General features: G+C 45.9%; 1 protein-coding gene across 7 annotated transcripts in view; it reads right to left on the bottom strand.

The window, feature by feature from the left end:
* Positions 1-1,844: 1,844 nt before the first annotated feature.
* Positions 1,845-16,823, bottom strand: part of LOC130865213 (BOS complex subunit NOMO1-like) — a 57,206-nt gene continuing 42,227 nt past the window's right edge. For 3 of the 7 annotated variants that reach the window (XM_057756126.1, XM_057756129.1, XM_057756128.1), the window contains 2 exons: positions 16,544-16,639; positions 1,845-15,609 (listed from right to left, as the gene is read on the bottom strand). In XM_057756126.1, coding sequence (XP_057612109.1) covers positions 1,857-15,609; positions 16,544-16,639 — 13,849 coding nt within the window. In that variant the 3' untranslated portion in view covers positions 1,845-1,856. The remainder of the gene's footprint in view (positions 15,610-16,543; positions 16,640-16,823) is intronic. The other 4 variants (XM_057756133.1, XM_057756132.1, XM_057756131.1 and 1 more) reach the window with 2 other exon arrangements.

The following is a 16,823-nucleotide window of genomic DNA, read 5'->3' as shown; positions in this document are numbered from 1 at the left end:
AACCACTAAGCCATCTCTGCAGCCTGTCCAAGTCTTTTTTAACATACCTCTGTGTCTTTCCTGGGTGTGGCACAGAGGTAATGAACACATTTGGGACCTCAAATTCCTTGAGTTCAAACGTTGGTTCAACTTTTCATCTTGTATAAACTTAGAAAGGTCATTCACCCTTTCCAACCCTGGGATTTGGTTCTTTTCATAAAAAATGGGGGCAATGATGACAGTATTTACCACATAGTATTATAAAAGAGAGTGGCGATGGTAATGGTGGTGAAGAACAAGAACGAATCTGCAAAAGGCTTAGATATAAGGGTTTCGTAATGTCAGCTGTTTCTGGGAAGCAGCTTGAGCTTTTTCATATATACCCCTCCTTCCTTGACCCCATGTAAGCTGTCTGCAAGTTCTCAGGACTCTACCTTGTCTGCCTGTGTGTCTGTCTGTCTGTCTGTCTGTCTATCTATCTATCTATCTATCTATCTACCTACCTACCTACCTACCTACCTCTCTGTCTGTCTGTCTACTTTTTACCTTTTAAGGTATATTTATTTTATTATTACGTATATGACTGTTTTGCTTACACCGGTACCCATGTATGGCTGGCACCCATGGAGGTCAGAAGAGGGTATCAGATCCCCTGAAACTGGAGTGGTTGTGAGCCACTTTGTAGGTGCTGGGAACCAAACTCAAGTCCTCTACAAGAGCAACAAATGCTCTTAACTGCTAAACCATCCTTCCAGCCCCAATTTTGTTTTTGTCTTGTTTTTTTGAGATTTTTTTTTTTTTGGATTTTTCGAGACAGTGTTTCTCCGTAGCTTTTGGTTCCTGTCCTGGAACTAGCTCTTTTAGACCAGGCTGGCCTCGAACTCACAGAGATCCGCCTGCCTCTGCCTCCCGAGTGCTGGGATTAAAGGCGTGTGCCACCACTGCCCGGCTTTTTTTGAGATTTTGTTTTTAAGCAAAGTCTTGTGGAGCCCAGGCTGGCCTCAAATTTCATATATAGCCAAGGGTGACCTTGGAGTTCTGATCCTTCTGCCTCTTCCTCTCAGTGCTGAGATTGCAGGCTTGCACTGCCTCGCCAGTTTATTCAGTGGTGGAGACCAACCCAGAGCTTAGCGAACACTAGAGTGCTCTATCAGCTGGGCTACATCCCAGCCCAGGTCTTAGACTTTACATGCATTCCCAGTCTGATATCTGGCCTGGCCATACGACCACCAGTCCAGACCGCCAGCATCTCCCACCTCAGTCGTACAAAAGCCTCTTCCCTAGCTTTACTGATGTTAGCCTTGTCCTTCAAAATCTGCCCATCACACAGTGGAGACACACAGTGTAGACCAAGTTGACCTCAAACTCAGTGATCTGCTCAGATTCCCCAGTGCTTAGGTTAAAACCATGTGCCATGACATTTGACCTATTTTTTTTAACTAAGAGGCTAGAGAGATGGCTCATCAGTTAAGAGCACTGCTTGCTCTTCCAGAGGTCCAGGATTCAATTCCCAGGACCCACCTAGAAACTTACAGTCTTCTGTAACTCCAGTCCATGGGATCCAATGCCATCTTCTAGCCTTGGGGAAAATCAGGCATGCATGTGGTGTACAGACCACATGGAACATAGACATATATGCAGACAAAATACCCATACACATAAAATAAATATTTTTTAAAACCATCAATATAGGACCGGCAAGATGTCTCAGTGGTTAAAAGGTCTTGCTGCATAAGCCTACTACTGATGAGTGTTCAATCCCCAGGACCCACAGTAGATGGAGAGAATCAACTCCACAAACACAGGCATGCCTGCATCCACACACACATCATACACACAAACAAACAACTAAAATAATTTTTAAGACCATTTTAATTTTAGAGGGCTGGGGCTTGCCTAACAAGCATGCCGCCCGACTTTGATCCCCAGCATCCCATATACCAGACATATGTTTCGGGTGTGGTCCCTTGGAGAGTTGAATGTCTGGGTCTCTCCTTAGGGGAACTGTGCCGGAGCTTCCCCTTGGGGCTGTGATGGGGTCTCGCATGGTGACCTTCCTGGTTCCGCTCTAAGCGTCGGCTCCTTTCAGAATGACCGCGACTGCTGTCAGAGGGGCTGTAGTGAGTTCTCTGAGAATGGCTGCGGTGGAGTCCGGAAGGCCTGTGGAGCCTGGACTCAGAGGGACTGCGGTAGCCTCTTCCAGAAGAGCTATGCCTTGTCCTGCCAGAGCGTCTGGAAGGGGGTCTCTCAGAGAGAGTACTATGGCTCCGTTCTGAAGAACTGGCCCATGTTCTCCGAATGGGACTGAGATGGCTCCTTTTTGAGGGGCTGCGGCATCTCTGAAAAGGGGGACTGTGTTGGTTCCTCCCATAAAGACCGAGCTGACCCTTGGGGGAGGAATTTTGTCCCCTTCTCTCACGAGGGCTCCTCCCTGAGGAACTGCGAGGCCTTCTCCCAGAAGGGCTGGGTTGGCTCCTCCCTGCGGGACTGCGACCTCTCCCCTTAGAGAGCCTGGGCAGGCTCCTGTCAGAGATACTCTGAGGGGTTCTTCTAGAGGGACTGCGATCCTTCCTCTGGGAGGGACTGCGACATCTCCTCTCCGAGAGGCTTCTGAGGGTTCTGTCAGAGGGACTCGTAGGCTTTGTCTGAGGACTGTGGCGTTGGAGAGAGCTCACTTGTTTTGATTGTTGAGCTTGGTCACATGTTTTCTGCAACCTGTCTTCTTTCTTAGGGGTGGAACCCATGAACCTTTGCTTGATAACAGGTGTGCTGGCCCCTCTGCCATCTCCTGTTAAACAATCATCCTCATCTTTTTCTTTGGGGTACAAGTTTTTGCTTGACCACAAATTGTCTGGACTAGCCCTGTCCTCAGGCTTCTGTGCAGTGAGAGCCATAACTCTTTGGAATGCCTGCTTTAGGCGCTGAAAAAGCAGCTGGATGAACCTGGGCTGGGAGGATTTCTTTGGTTGTCTCTTTGAAGAAACAGTGCTGGTTTGAGCGGTTTTGATACTCTTCCTTCTTGATGGATCTGTCAGCGTTCCAGAAGGACACTCTTCTGTGGGTCTACTGTTTTTGTAGAGCTTTATGTTTTGTGTTTTAAGTTCCTTGGTGATTTTTTTCATTAGAAAATTTAATTCTGAGGTCTTTCTGCGTCTTGACTTAGCCCATTTTTCATGCCGGTTACTTTCAGAGCCACTCTCTGACGTGGAGAGAACCTCACAGAATTCATAATGCCCAGAGTCTTTGGCTTCTGTCTTCCCTGCCACGCCACAGCTGCCCCATTGCTTTTGCCTCCTGTGAACTGGTACAGAAGCCGGAGACTGGGAAGATCTGGGCTGGAAATCTCTTGTAGAAGTTGGACTCTTGGAATCTGGAGTATAGATTTTAGCTTCCCTGTGCGATGAGGAAGGGTTCTTCGATGTGTCCGCTCTGTTTCTCCCACGATACTTTGAGATGTGAGGTCTTTTCCTAATGCGCAACCTAAAACCAAGATGCAATCGAGTCTCACCATGGCCTTCAGGGTTTCTTATAAGGTGGATCTGTGGGTAGACGAGAAGGTAAGACCCAAAACCAGACTGTAACTCATGACCGCACCTAAATCCTGAACATTGGCCGCACTGCAAGCAGATGGGGTATTTCAGGACAAGACCTGACTCTGGGGGTGGAGGGACGTTGTGGGGTATTTGACTGCGTAAGAGTTTTGCTGCTATCTTTAGCTGTAGATCTTTAAGTAGATTGAGCTGTTCTGAGTGATCGGTCTTGGTCTGGGAAAAATAACTTGACTTTGAGCGGTGAGACTCAAAAGTTCCTGTCTGTGAATCGCTCTGGGAGGTTTTACTCGGCTCCCTGGAAACAGGATCTTCCCTATTGTAAAGTATCCCGAGAGGAGACTCTGGCTTCCCTAAGGCAGGAAACTGGGCCCCTGTACATGAGACAGGCACGTGCTGAGTGACTTCCTGGAATATATCACTGAGTTTTGAGTTTGTTTTCTTTAGTCCCAATCTAGTACCAGAGTACTGCTGTATTATGGAGGATGTGGATCCGCGTGTCCACATCTTTAAGGGCATTCTTTTCTCGTGACCATGGCCTAAGATATGTCTCTGAATATAGCTTTTGACCACTGACGTCTGTGAAATCGTCCTTGGGCCCCTCTCTAGTAGGCTCTGGGAAAATTCCATCAGTTCAGCTGGAACCCCAAATAAATTCTGAATCGATCGGCAGATATCCATAGTGGCTCCTTCTGTTAAAAACGGTTGAGAACAAAGCTTCCTTTCCATAGTGGTTCCCAGAACATTCCCCAGCATCAGCATATTGGAGAGGTACTTCCTGGGTAGTCGCTGCCTACAGACATGGCTTTCCCAGATGTTCAGTTGTCTGCCCAGGAAAGAACGGATAGAGTTTCTTCGAGCTCCTAATCCTGCCTGAAACTCCGAGGGTAGTAATCTCAGTGGATAAGGAGCATAGCTCTGCAGTAAATTCCCAAATTCTTCCATTTGCTTCTTTTCGGTTGATTCCTTAGTTATGACATCCATATCCCAGATCTCGGGATATAGGGATCCCACAGAGTCCCCTGTTTTACCAGAGGGAAGGACCAAGGGAAGAGCTAGTGACCGCATCCTAATAGTTTCTGTATAGGACTCTGGAGACTGCAAAATGCCAGCATTAGAGTTCTTCATAGTCTGGGCTCTTGACACTTCCGGCCTTCCAGAACCCTGAAGGGGCCCTAATTTGCTTGTTTTGACAGAGCTTGAAATAAATGGTATCGGAGGGCTGCTTATGAACCTAGAGAAGTAATTCTCTGCTTGTAACTTTTCTGATGTTATCATTTCCGAAGCTCTGTTCTGACATGCCCGTCCTTGATTCAGATCCATTTCCAGTACTTTAGGAGATTCTCTTTTGATTCCTACAGATTTTCCAGCCTGAAGCCTTTGCTTATGAGTTAATACTGGAGGTTCCTCAAGTGGAGATGTTTGCTGTACGATTAATTCTGGAAAAGTCTCTTGAATATTTGCCCTTCGAGTTCGTTCTATAGGTTTTATCTTGTCTTGAAGATGTGGTCTTGGGAGTAAATTCAAAGGATCCTTTACTTGAGTTCTTGATCTTGTGGCAACTCCTATTGGTTCGACAGCCTGAGGACTGGGTCCTGGTGCCAACTCTTCGGATTTCACAATCAGAAGCAGGGGCTTGGGAAGCAATATCGTCTTTATCACTTGAAAGCCTGATAATTCTATCGTTTCTAAAATATGATGTGTTGGCTCTGCGATTAATTTCTTAGATTGCACATTTTGTAGCCAAAGTCTTGGAGCAAACTCTGCAACTATCCTATCATGCAGTTTGGGAGTCAAATCAACATATTTTGACCCTTGAGAGGTCGGCTCCGGTATCATCACTGACTCTATAACTTGAAGTGGTGGTCCAGGAATCACTGTCAGAGATTCAGAGACTTGAGGAACTTGAAGCTGTGTCTTTGCAGGTTCTGTCATTTGATCGAGTGGCTTTGGACTCACCGTTACGAAGTTTATAATCTGATCCAGTGATTCTATTGGAGTGACGTTCGCTTTTTCAATGCTTGCCTTCTGGGGCACTGTTAGACCAATTCCTACCTCTTCTGTCTGACATTCCTCAAACGTGAGCTCTACAGAGGCTGTATTTCCCACAACTTGATTGGTTGGCTGGGTGGCCAACTCTAAGAATTCTTCCCTTTGCAGCCATGGCTTAGAGGTCAAACCTACAGATTCGGGAATCTGAGGTCCTGGTGTTATTCCTGGAGCAGAATCCGGAACATGATAGAATGGCCTTGGTGACGAGGCTACAGATTGTTCCCTTGGGGATCTTTTCTCGGAGCTCCCCATCACAGGTCCTAAGTCTTGAGGATATGGCCATGGAGATTTTTCGACACATTCAGTCTCTCTGTTTACTGGTGTTGAAGTCACTCTAAGAAATTCTTTCCCTTGCTGTCTTACCTTACGAGTTAGCACCGTCATTTCTGTGGCATGATTCTTGAGGTCGAGGGTCATTCTCTTAGATCCTGTGGCTGGTTGGGTCTGTGACTGCTTGAAATCTTTCACTTGAGGCCACGAACAAGAAATCATCTCCAGGGTTTCTAGGCTCTGGTAGTTTTTCTGTGGGGTCAGTTCTGAGGCGTTTGAATCTTGATCACTTAGTGTTGGAGTCAGATCAACAAATCCTGGCACTTGAAGCTCTGGCTGCTGCGGCATCCCCAATGATTCTGTGACTGTATCCGTTGGCTTGTGGAACAACCTCATAGATTTCTCTGTTGTTTCTGTGCTTTTGTGTCTAAACCCTTTCGTCGTTTCTGAAGATCCCGCATCTTCTTGATAAACAGGCAGCGGAATATAATTTTCCAATTTAGGGGCTTGGTACCTGATCTTCGTGTTCATCTCTGCATAGTCCACCAGGTGGTGTACTGGTCTGCACGTCACCTTAGAGGGTTCTGTGATTTGATCATTTGTTTGGGGAATTTGGTTCCCAAATGTCACATTTTGAAGGAATGGACTTGGTGATAAGCCCACAGAGTTTCCACTTCGTGGCAGGGACACTGATGATAATTTCACATGTTTTACACTTTGCCCCCTCAGCTCTGAAGTCAAAGCCTTAAATTTCATACATTGCGACTGCGACTCTGGAATTAAATTTGAAAATTTGACACTTGTCAGTGCTGGTCCTGCCAAGGACTTCCTCGTGGACTCCTGTGTTACTACCATTGGCGTTTCATCTAAAGCAATCTGTTGGCAATTCATACTTTGATGTTGGGATCCAAGCCTCAGCTCCATGGGTTTTAGATCTTGAAGACATGGCTTTGGGGCAAAGAAAGACTGAGCACATTGAGACCCGTGGCATGGAGCGAACTCTGAAGAGTTCCCGCTCTGAGACTGTGACCCTGGCTTCAAACACATAACTGTTTGAAAGCAAGGTCCTGGTGAAAATTCCTTACTTCTGAAGTCCTGCAGACCATAGCCAGGTGTCAGGTTTACAGAGTTTGTACAAAGCAATGGCTGTTTGCTCATCTCTGGAAACATTTTATCTTCAGGCAGTGGTGTTGGTAAAACTTCCACAGAGTCCACACCAGTTGACTGAGGCTTCGGAGTCAACATGGGTTGTGCAGTTTGCTGCCGTGACCCAAATTGCTTCTTCAAAAATGGGATCTCTTGAAACTTTGCCCCTACCAATAAGTTAGATGGCTTCACACTTTGAAAAGGGGGTCCAGGGCTCAATAGAACAGATCTTGTACACTGCGATTCTGATCCAGAGGTCGATGCAAAGGACTTTATGTTTTGCAACTGTGGCCCTGAACCAAGCTTCGCTAAATTTATGCGTTGTAATTCTAATCCTGGATTCAATTCAGAAAAATTCACACATTGTTCCTGTGGCCCAGGGTTGTATTCTGCAGGTGCTATACCTGTAATATTTGACCCTGGAGTTAATTCAAGCCTTAAATCTTGCAAGTGCTGTCCTGGGTTAACTGTTATAGGCATCTCTCTTTGAATTCCTGTCCCTGGGTTCAACTCAGGAAACTTCATACCTTGAAGTTTAGGAGCTTCTAAATGTGGCCCAGGGTTGTATCCCATAGAATTTGCAGACTGTGATTCTTGTCTTCGAGTACATGCAGAAGAATTCACATTTTGCAAATGTGTTTGGACACTGCACCAAACACAATTTACACACATATTTTGTGGTGCTGGAAATGTATCAGAATGCATTCCTTGAAGAAGTGGCCCAAGATTATTCCTATTAGAATGTTCACACTGAGGGTTTTGGCTTGGAATGCATGCAGAATTCACACCTTGAAAATGTACTTTAGAATTGCACTCAGTGGAATTCATACATGGAGGACTTGGCTCCCAGGTGCATCCGGAAGAATTCACCCACGGAGGACTTGGTCCTGGGGTGCATACAGAAGAATTGACACACGGAGGACCTGGCTCTGGGGTGCATACGGAAGAATTCACACACGGAGGACTTGGCTTCGGGGTGCATCTGGAAGAATTCACACACGGAGGACTTGGCTCCGGGGTGCATTCGGAAGAATTCACACACGGAGGACTTGGTCCTGGGGTGCATATGGAAGAATTCACACATGGAGGACTTGGCTCCGGGGTGCATCCGGAAGAATTCACACACGGAGGACTTGGTCCTGGAGTGCATACAGAAGAATTCACACACAGAGGACTTGGTCCTGGGGTGCATATGGAAGAATTCACACACGGAGGACTTGACACTGAAGTGCATGCAGAAGAATTTACATCTTGCAAATTTGGCTCATGATTGCACACAGTAGAATCTACACATTGCAATTTTGGTCCTAAAAGGGAATTCATTCCATTAAAATGTGGCCCAGGGTTGCACATAGTATTTATACGCCAAGGGTCTGGCTCTGGAATGTGTGCAGAGAAATTTGCATTTTGCAAATATGACCCAGGTTTATATTCACTGGAATTTGTATACTGAGAATTTGCATCGGGAGTACATGCAGAATTCACATCTTCCAAATGTGATCCAAGGCAGAATTCCTTAGATTTTATGCCTTGAAGGTCTAGATCAGGGTGCAACTTAGGCGATTCTACATTTTGTGTTCCTGTGTTGGATGTCATATTTTTACATCCTGGACTCAAGTCACAGAATCGAGACTTAAATTCCAAAAATAACTCATCTGACAGCTTGGACTCTGTGCACACATCAGGAGCTTTTCTCTCTCGCACCTGTTGCTCTGAGTTGAATTCCACAGATTTCAGATCTGGAAGCTTTGTACATACTTCTGATGACTGGATATGTTGCAAATGTGGCCCGTGACTGAAGACTACCGGTTTTATACTTTGAAGCTGTTGCTTTTGACTATAAATTGTGGAGTCCAAGTCCTGCTCAGCAAATCCCACAACCTGCGATTCTGCACCATGATTGATCCCCATATCCTTCACTGCTTGGACATTTGTAGGCTCGGGTTGCATGCCTTTCAACTTCGATCCAGGCTTGACTGCCTCAGGTTCCATACCTTGAAGATGTAATTCTGGGGTTAACACGGATCCTTTCCCATCCTGGAACTGAGGGATTTTCAGCTGCAAAAGCTTCCTGTCAAGTGCCTTGCCGAAAGTCCGCCTAAGAGATTTTACATCCTGCCACAGTGACTGGGCCACAAAGCCCTTGGGTTTCTCTCCTTGAAGCATGTCCTCTGAAAACACTTCAGAAGACCTCATACCCTGCAAGCGTGGGCTAGAACTGACCTCTGTAGATCTTGCATCTTCCTGCTTTATCCCCAGAATTGACGTAGAAGATTTCTCATCTTGTAACTGAGGGCCCAAGTTTAACTCCACAGACTCCCCATTTGGGGACCTTGACTCCACTACGAAAGATTCCCCTTCTTGTAACTCTGGTTTTGGGGATGCCTCAGGGGTTTTTATGAGCTGTACTTTGGGCCTTACAGTCGTCTCTGATGATTTCAGACCTCCCAACTGTATGGATGGTTTCTGGGATTGTGACCCATAATTTTTCCCTAAACACTTCACGCTGTGGAACTCAGGTCCTGGTATCCACTGAACAGATCTTAGACTTCCAACCGGTGGATCTTTGTTTTGATCCACAGTTTTGATTCCTTGAGGTTGTGGCTCTGATGTTAAGTTCAAAGTTTTTGTTTTCTGAAGCCCTAGTGCTAACGGAGAGGTTTTTACTTGCTGTGACTGTGGCTCAAGATGCAACCCTACAGATTTTTCTTCTTGAATTATTTTAGACCTGACAGTCAATTCAGAGGGCCTCACACCCCTCCATTTTGTAGACGGCTTCAATTCTGTAGGTGTGGAACTTTCAGATATTGGTATCCATCGGACGGATTTTGTACTTCCCGTGTGTGGCTCTGTGAACACCATAGTTTTCACATCTTGAAATGGTGGCTCTAACATTGGCTCTGAGACTTTCACCTGGTGCTCCTGTGGCCCTGGAGTCACCTGGCATGGTTTCATACTTGGCACCTGGGGTTCATTTTGGGCCTCTTCAGGTTTTACACTGTGAACAACTGGTTTAGGAGTCGATTCAAATGATGGTGTATCTTTAAATTGTACTTTAAATTTGATCTCTTTGGGTTTTTTATCTGCAGGTTTGGCTTCTTGACCTGACTTCATGGACAACACATTTTCTGACTCAAAATGTTTGCTCAGCTGGTCTAAAACCCTACCTTTCCACTCGGGTGATCTTACAGTTATCTGGTCATCCTGTCCAGGCTTGAGAGTTAAATCTGTAGGCGCCATCCCTCGACACGGTTGTGTTGAGACTAAATTCACAAGTTTTACTCCTGGGATTCCTTGTGTTTTGGCTATATTCACAGGTTTTAGACTTTGTGGCTTCAAACATGAGATAATCACATGTTTCCTACCCCGCATTTGTGACTGTGCAGTCAGTTCCTTAGGTTTTATACCTTGTAGTTGAGGCACCTGCAACACCTCCATAAACTCATCTTGAAACTGCATCCCTGGTACAAAAGTCACAGGACTCTCTTCTTGCTTTGGTTCAAGTTTCAAACCCATGGCATTTGCATCTTGAACATGTGTATCACGGGCCAGCCCCACAGTCTTCAAGTCTTGAATTGTTGAACCTGGAATCAACTTCACAGTTTTTGTACCATCTGACTGGGAACTACATGGGGATACCACTGTAGATTTTATCCTCTCTGGACATTGTCCTACAGTTAAGACTGCAGATTTCCTATTCTCTAACTGTGGTCTTGAAGGTAGTAACTCAGATTTTAAACCTTTCAAGTTGGGGCCCCGGGGCAGCTCCTCAGGTACTTTATCTCCTGCTTGTTTCCCTGGGGTTAACAGTATAGCTTTGACTTTTCCCCGCTCTGACTTTGACCTTAACTCCATAGATTTCACATATCCCAAATGTGGCCCTGGCGTTAACTCTTCCTGCTTTGACGCTGTGACCTTCTCCACAGGTTTTATATGTCCCAAATGCTGCCCAGGGATCGATTCAGAAGATTCTATACCTTGTGCCTCTGGTCTTCCAACCAACTCAGAATGATCTACACTTGCTAGCTGTATCCTGGGAGTCAATCTCACTGATTCTGCCGTTGGTATTTGTGGCTCAGATGGTAGTTTATAAGACATCTCATCTTCAAAGCTTGGTGCTTGATTCCTTGTGACATATGCCCTGTCTTCAAACAGCGTCTCCTGTATTATTAACTCTGGCTTCATCCCTTGCCTCTCTGGCTGTGTGGTAAACTCAAACATTTTTACACACTCCAACTGTAGCCCCGAGTGTAACTCTGAAGTCGTCACACCTTCAGATTGAGTTCCTGATGTTCCATCAAAAAGTTTGACATTTTGCAGGCACGGCCCCGAGTTAAAACTCACCTGCTTTGTATCGTTCAGCTCTGGGGTCATCTTCGCTAGCTTTGGATTATGTATCCCCAACTTTGGAATCATAGAATGCATACCGTGAAACAATGGTCCTGGAGTTTGCTCCCCAAATTTGACCCCTTGAAGTCTTAGCCTAGAAGCTAACTCAGAAAATTTGGTATCTTGTTGCCGCAGTTCCGGGATTACCTCCTCAGATATCACGCTTGGATACTGTAGTTCAGAGGCTGGTATTGTGTGTTTCCTGCTATGAAACTCTGATACTTCCACAGGTAGAACAAGCTTCCTATCTTCAACCTGTGGCTCTTGGCTTAATGGCAAAAATGATTCTGGCAAAAGTCCCTGAGACTTCCTATCTTGAAAGTGAATACCTGGTATGACCTGTGTACATCTGAAACCTTGGTGCTTGGGCTTAGGGGTCAGATCAGAGAATTTCACAGCTTGCAAGCATGGTCCTACATTTACTTCCACAGGCTTCACATGTTGCAGTTTTGCTTCTGGAAGATTTGGCCCCGGGATATAATCTGATGATCTGATTTCTGGTACTGGGGAACGTGAGAGTGCCTCATCAGATTTCACACCATAACGTGGGGGGCCTGAGATGAAATTTCCTCGTTTTCCCCCTTGGTAGAACGTTGGAAATCTGACACTTTGCAGTTGTGGCCCTGGAATCAACCCAGATTTGATACTTAGCTGCTGTGGACCTAGATTTAAATGCACAGATTTCACTTTCAGGGGCTGTGTCTCCTCAATCAGTTCCTTCGGGGATGGACTCTGTGGCCCTGACTCTGGCTTTGTCTTTTCAGGACCTACCTCTCCTAGAGACAACTGTCGTGTTACATTTACAGATTCCTCATTTTGCAACTGTGATTCTGTATCCATTTGCCTAAGTTTGACTTCGAGCTGGGGCCCTGGGATCACATCTTTAATGTGTGGTTTGGGTCCTGTAGTTAGTGCGATGGGCTCTGCAGCTAGTACAGGTGGTTCACCAATTACTTCCACAGACTGCAAGTGTTGAGCCAAGGACTCCGATTTCTCACCTTGCACTTCTGGTTCTAGACCCAACTCCAGAGATCCCATTTCTGAATATGGTTCTATCATGGCCCCCTGAGTATCATCAACTTTAGGAAATGTTAATCTGATAGTCTCTCTGTCTTCGTACTCTGGTTTTAGAGTTATTTCTGATAAGTTAGTAACTTCTGAACAAGTTTCTAGAGTCCCATGAAGAAACTTCCCATCTGAGGGCTGTGATTCTGGGGCCATCACCGCTGAGTTCATATTCTGCACTTCTGAGTCTGGTAGCAAATCCGGAGCATCTTTAATTGCATTTTGTGATTCTGGAGTCTCTTCCATCTCTTTTACAACCTGGTTCCTAGTTTCAAGAGTTTCTTGGAGTGGTGGTGAGTACATCTCCATAGAGTCTGAGGTTTGGCGCAGTGGTATCAGCCTCATTCCTAATGATGATTGTGTCAGCTCAACAGATTCTTCCACCTGATGACAAATGTCAGAGCCCACTCTTTCTTCTGGGGCTTGACGCCGCAGGGCCAATTCTGCAGGTTCCAGGAAATGATAACTTGGGTCGGGGTTCACTTCTAAGGGTTTTACCGCACAAAGGTGTGTGCTTGGGACCAATTCACTAAGATTCACACTTTCCACCAGTGCCTCGGGAATTAAACTCCTACCTTCTACCAACAGAGTCTTTCTATCTTCGAGCAATGGCACATGGGCTGTCTTCTCAAAGCTGGTGCTTTGTGAATATGGTTTTCGGGTCAAGTTCGCAGATTTCTTGTCTTCAAGTGATGGTCTTGGAGCCAACTCCACCATTTTTGAATCTCCTTGTAACTCCTGCGATAGGGCTGAATGAACAACCCCTTGCATACCTTGAGTCTGTGAACCAGGGGTCAAATGTACTGACGTATCACTTTGCCCCTGTGGACCTGGGGCCAGCCCAGCAGCCTGTATGTTTTGGAGTTGTGCTTCAACTATCACTTGGCCAGATTTCACATCTTGAAGTTGAGATTCAGGAGCCGATGGCACAGATTCCTCACTTTGCAATTGTGGCATGTGGGTTAATTCCTCAAACTGCATAGTCAGCTGATGCAATTCTAGGGTCAAATCTGTAGATACTGCTCTTGAGGTCGGTGGTCCATATTTTACCTTTTCTGGGACTAAATCCATGGCTATGTCCACAGATTTCATATTTGGCAATCTTGGATCTGGGATTAAGGGCTCAGGTTTTACGTTCTGTAACTCTGGCTGTGGAGTCAAACCAGGAGGCTCTACAACTTGGAGTGGTGGCATCATTCCCACCCCAGGTGGCGCCTGTACTATCGGGGTCACCTTTAGAGCATGCAGGGACTGACCTGCTGGTAGCAGAATCACTCCTGATGACGCTAGGGCTGTAGACGGTAGCTGTGGAGGTATGCCTCGAGATTCTGCTGCTCCTCTTGGGACAGCAGAAGTCAGAACGTCTGGCTGAGTTGGCAGTGGGGTCAAATTTTCAGTTTGGATCAAAGCCCGAGGTTCTGTAATGTGTGGCTGTCCTGGTGGAATTTCCTGCATGAAATCCATGGTTTGTTGTGCCACTGGGGTCGCTTTTGTATAATCAATGGCTTTAGGAAGTGCACTTGAGCTAATTTCCAATATATTTTCATGTATTGGACCAGGAGCAATCCCAATGTGTTCTGGGGCTTGATTCTGTGGCCCCAAGGTAGTGTTCGGTGTTCCCATGACTTTATGCTGAGGCTGGGGGATCACTTCCACAGTTCCCAGAACTGATTGCTGTAGCCCTAGACTCTTATCTTCTGGTCGTATGGCTTGGTGGCCATGCAATGTATCCACCTTTGGCGACTCCTTGACTTGGTATTGTGGCTTTGGGGCTATTGCTGCTGGTTCTATGACATGTGGGTATAATTCATCAATCAGCCCCATGGAATCCATGATGCGAAGCAATTCCACAGGAGTTACCTTCATTTTATCTGTGACTGGACTCAGTCTTGAGGCCATACTCTTTGATTCCGTAGCTGAATGCTGAAGACTTGTTACTGTTTTTGGTTGGTCTGATGGCCGGGGAGTTAGACTCACTGTTTCTGCTTGATTTGGTGGCTGCGGGGGAAACCCCACGCTGTCTATCACCTGCGCGTGTGATTCTGGGATCATTCCCATCAAGCCCATAACCTGAAGCAATGCCACTGGAGTAACCTTTACGCTGTCCGTGGCTGAGCGTGGTACCTGGGCTGTCAGTTCCATGTCAGTTACTTGTGCCCTTTGTGGCTGTATCCTTTTTTCTGGAAGACCTAGGACCCTCTGATCTATATTCAGCTCTAACACATGTCTTGGATCCTTTTTCAGTAAAGCTTTTTCTTCCCGAACTATGTTAATGGGAGCTGGAGTGCCCATTGATATAACTACAGGGTTGTAGCTAAGAACCTGGCGGTCATTAACAGACTCTAACTGCTTGTTTGAGGTCAGCGGCTGTGACACTTCCGTCCTGCTTAATTCAGAATTCACCCCAATGTTTACATGGACATGAAACGATGGAGCATCTGAAGATCGGTTGGTATTTTGCTCAGCCCTCTGAGGGAGGAGTGTAGGTAACTGAGTTTTGGGGAGCCCTTGTTCAGGGACTCCTTGTCCATCCATGAAATGATTGAGTATTTCCCAGGATTTCTTCACAGGCAGAGGCACCACTTGTGCCCGCAAAGTAGAAACCTTATGAGACATGTGTCCTTCCAGTTCTCCTCTGACTAAAGGAGAGAGCTGGAGTGGAGCCCGTACTAGGGGGGGGCCTGGGCTCTCATTCAAAACAGAATTTGGCCCAAGATCTGATTGGGCCAAATGATTCTTTCTCTTATTTCTTGTATTCTCTTGTTTGCAAGAATCTAGGTTTTCTAAAACTGAATTAATAAAAAAGCGTTGAGTTTTTAAGGGAGGAAGAGCTGCCAGATTTTGAAAAAGATCTGATTTCTTAAGATCTGCCTGCTGAAAAGTCGGCAGGGATGAGCCCTGGCTCCTGGGAGCGGGCGGTTCCTTTCGGGAGAAAGCAGGTAAGCTATGGCTGTGGAATTGCCACGTTGCTCCTCCAGGAAAGACTGGACGATAAGATGGGTTCGAGCTGTCACTGGATGATACAGAGGACATGCTGGAGTCATAAGAACGGTTTCCCGTCGTACAGTAGCAAGAAGGTGGGATAGCCTCCCGACCCACAATGTCAGAGACAGAGGAGGAAGATAAATCTTGCGAGTCTTGTAGACTTATAAGTGTTGACCTGACAAAAAGAAATGTTTTCATTTTCTTTGGGATCAGTAGGCATAAAATTAGTAAGAAGAGAGAGAGTGGTTGTTTCAAGTTCAAAACATTTTTGGTCTAAGGGAGAGATGAAAGGAGGGGTTGCATTCACAAACATCAGTTGTTTATGTAAAGAATCCCTCCACCAAGAGCAAAATGTGTGAGTCAGTGAGGAAAGGACATGCTGTACAAAGAGAGAAGCTGAGTTCCATCCCCAGGACCCACATGAAAAGAAAGGGACACAGTGCCCCAGTGCTGGGGAAGCAGAGGAAAGTGGGTCCCCTGGGGCTCACTGGACAGCCAAGGCTAATTATCTCAAAAATCCAGCTGCATGGCTCCCCAGAAATGACACCCAAGTTTTGCAGATACATACATGCACACACACACACACACACATGCACACACGCACAACCTGTGCTTGCCATTAAGCCAGAAGACCTGTGTTCGATCCCCAAGACCCACATGTTAGAAGGAAAGAACTGACTCCCGTGGCTTCTCCTCTGACCACCATGTACATGATGTGGTACACATGTGCATACATGCACAAAAATAATAAATAAATACCTAAATAAATGTGATGTATACACATACACTTTGGGGCCTAGAGATATGGCTCAGCAGTTAAGAGTAGTGTCTGCTCTTCCAGAGGACCCAAGTTTGCTTACCAACACCCACATGGTAGTCTACAAACATTTGTAACTGCAGTGCCAGGGGATCCAATGCCCTCTTCTGGCCTCTGTGGGCATCAGGCATGAATGTGGTGCACAAACACACATGCAAGTAAAATACCCATATAAAACATGGAATAAATAAAGCTTAAAATATTATTCTCCATTGCTCAAACTCAAATTTCTTTTACCTCCCTCCTTTTACTCCCTCTCTCTCTCCCCTACCCAGAAACTCTGTTTCCTGACCTTGCATTTTCCAGATGTTGGAGGATCTGTTGAAGACTCCTGTCTATTGACGAGAATACACATTCCTCGCTCCAGCCCATAGAAAGTCCTGAAATACTGAACACAAAAGGGGATGTCAGTAGAATTGAAGTGATATTAAAGTACCAGTAAGCCAGCCAATAAGAATAGGAAGTTAATTTAGGAAGGAGGCAATTGTTGTCACAGTAAACGAAGTAAAAGTCCCAGGATTTTACAAACAGCATCTACGGTTAAGATGGTGTTGCAGCCAGGATTTCCATTG

This window comes from Chionomys nivalis, chromosome 23 (assembly GCF_950005125.1).
Source record: "Chionomys nivalis chromosome 23, mChiNiv1.1, whole genome shotgun sequence".
NCBI classification, from domain to species: Eukaryota; Metazoa; Chordata; class Mammalia; order Rodentia; family Cricetidae; genus Chionomys; species Chionomys nivalis.
The sequence above is the reverse complement of the archived record's forward strand: the minus strand, read 5'-3'. Positions and strand labels throughout refer to the sequence as shown.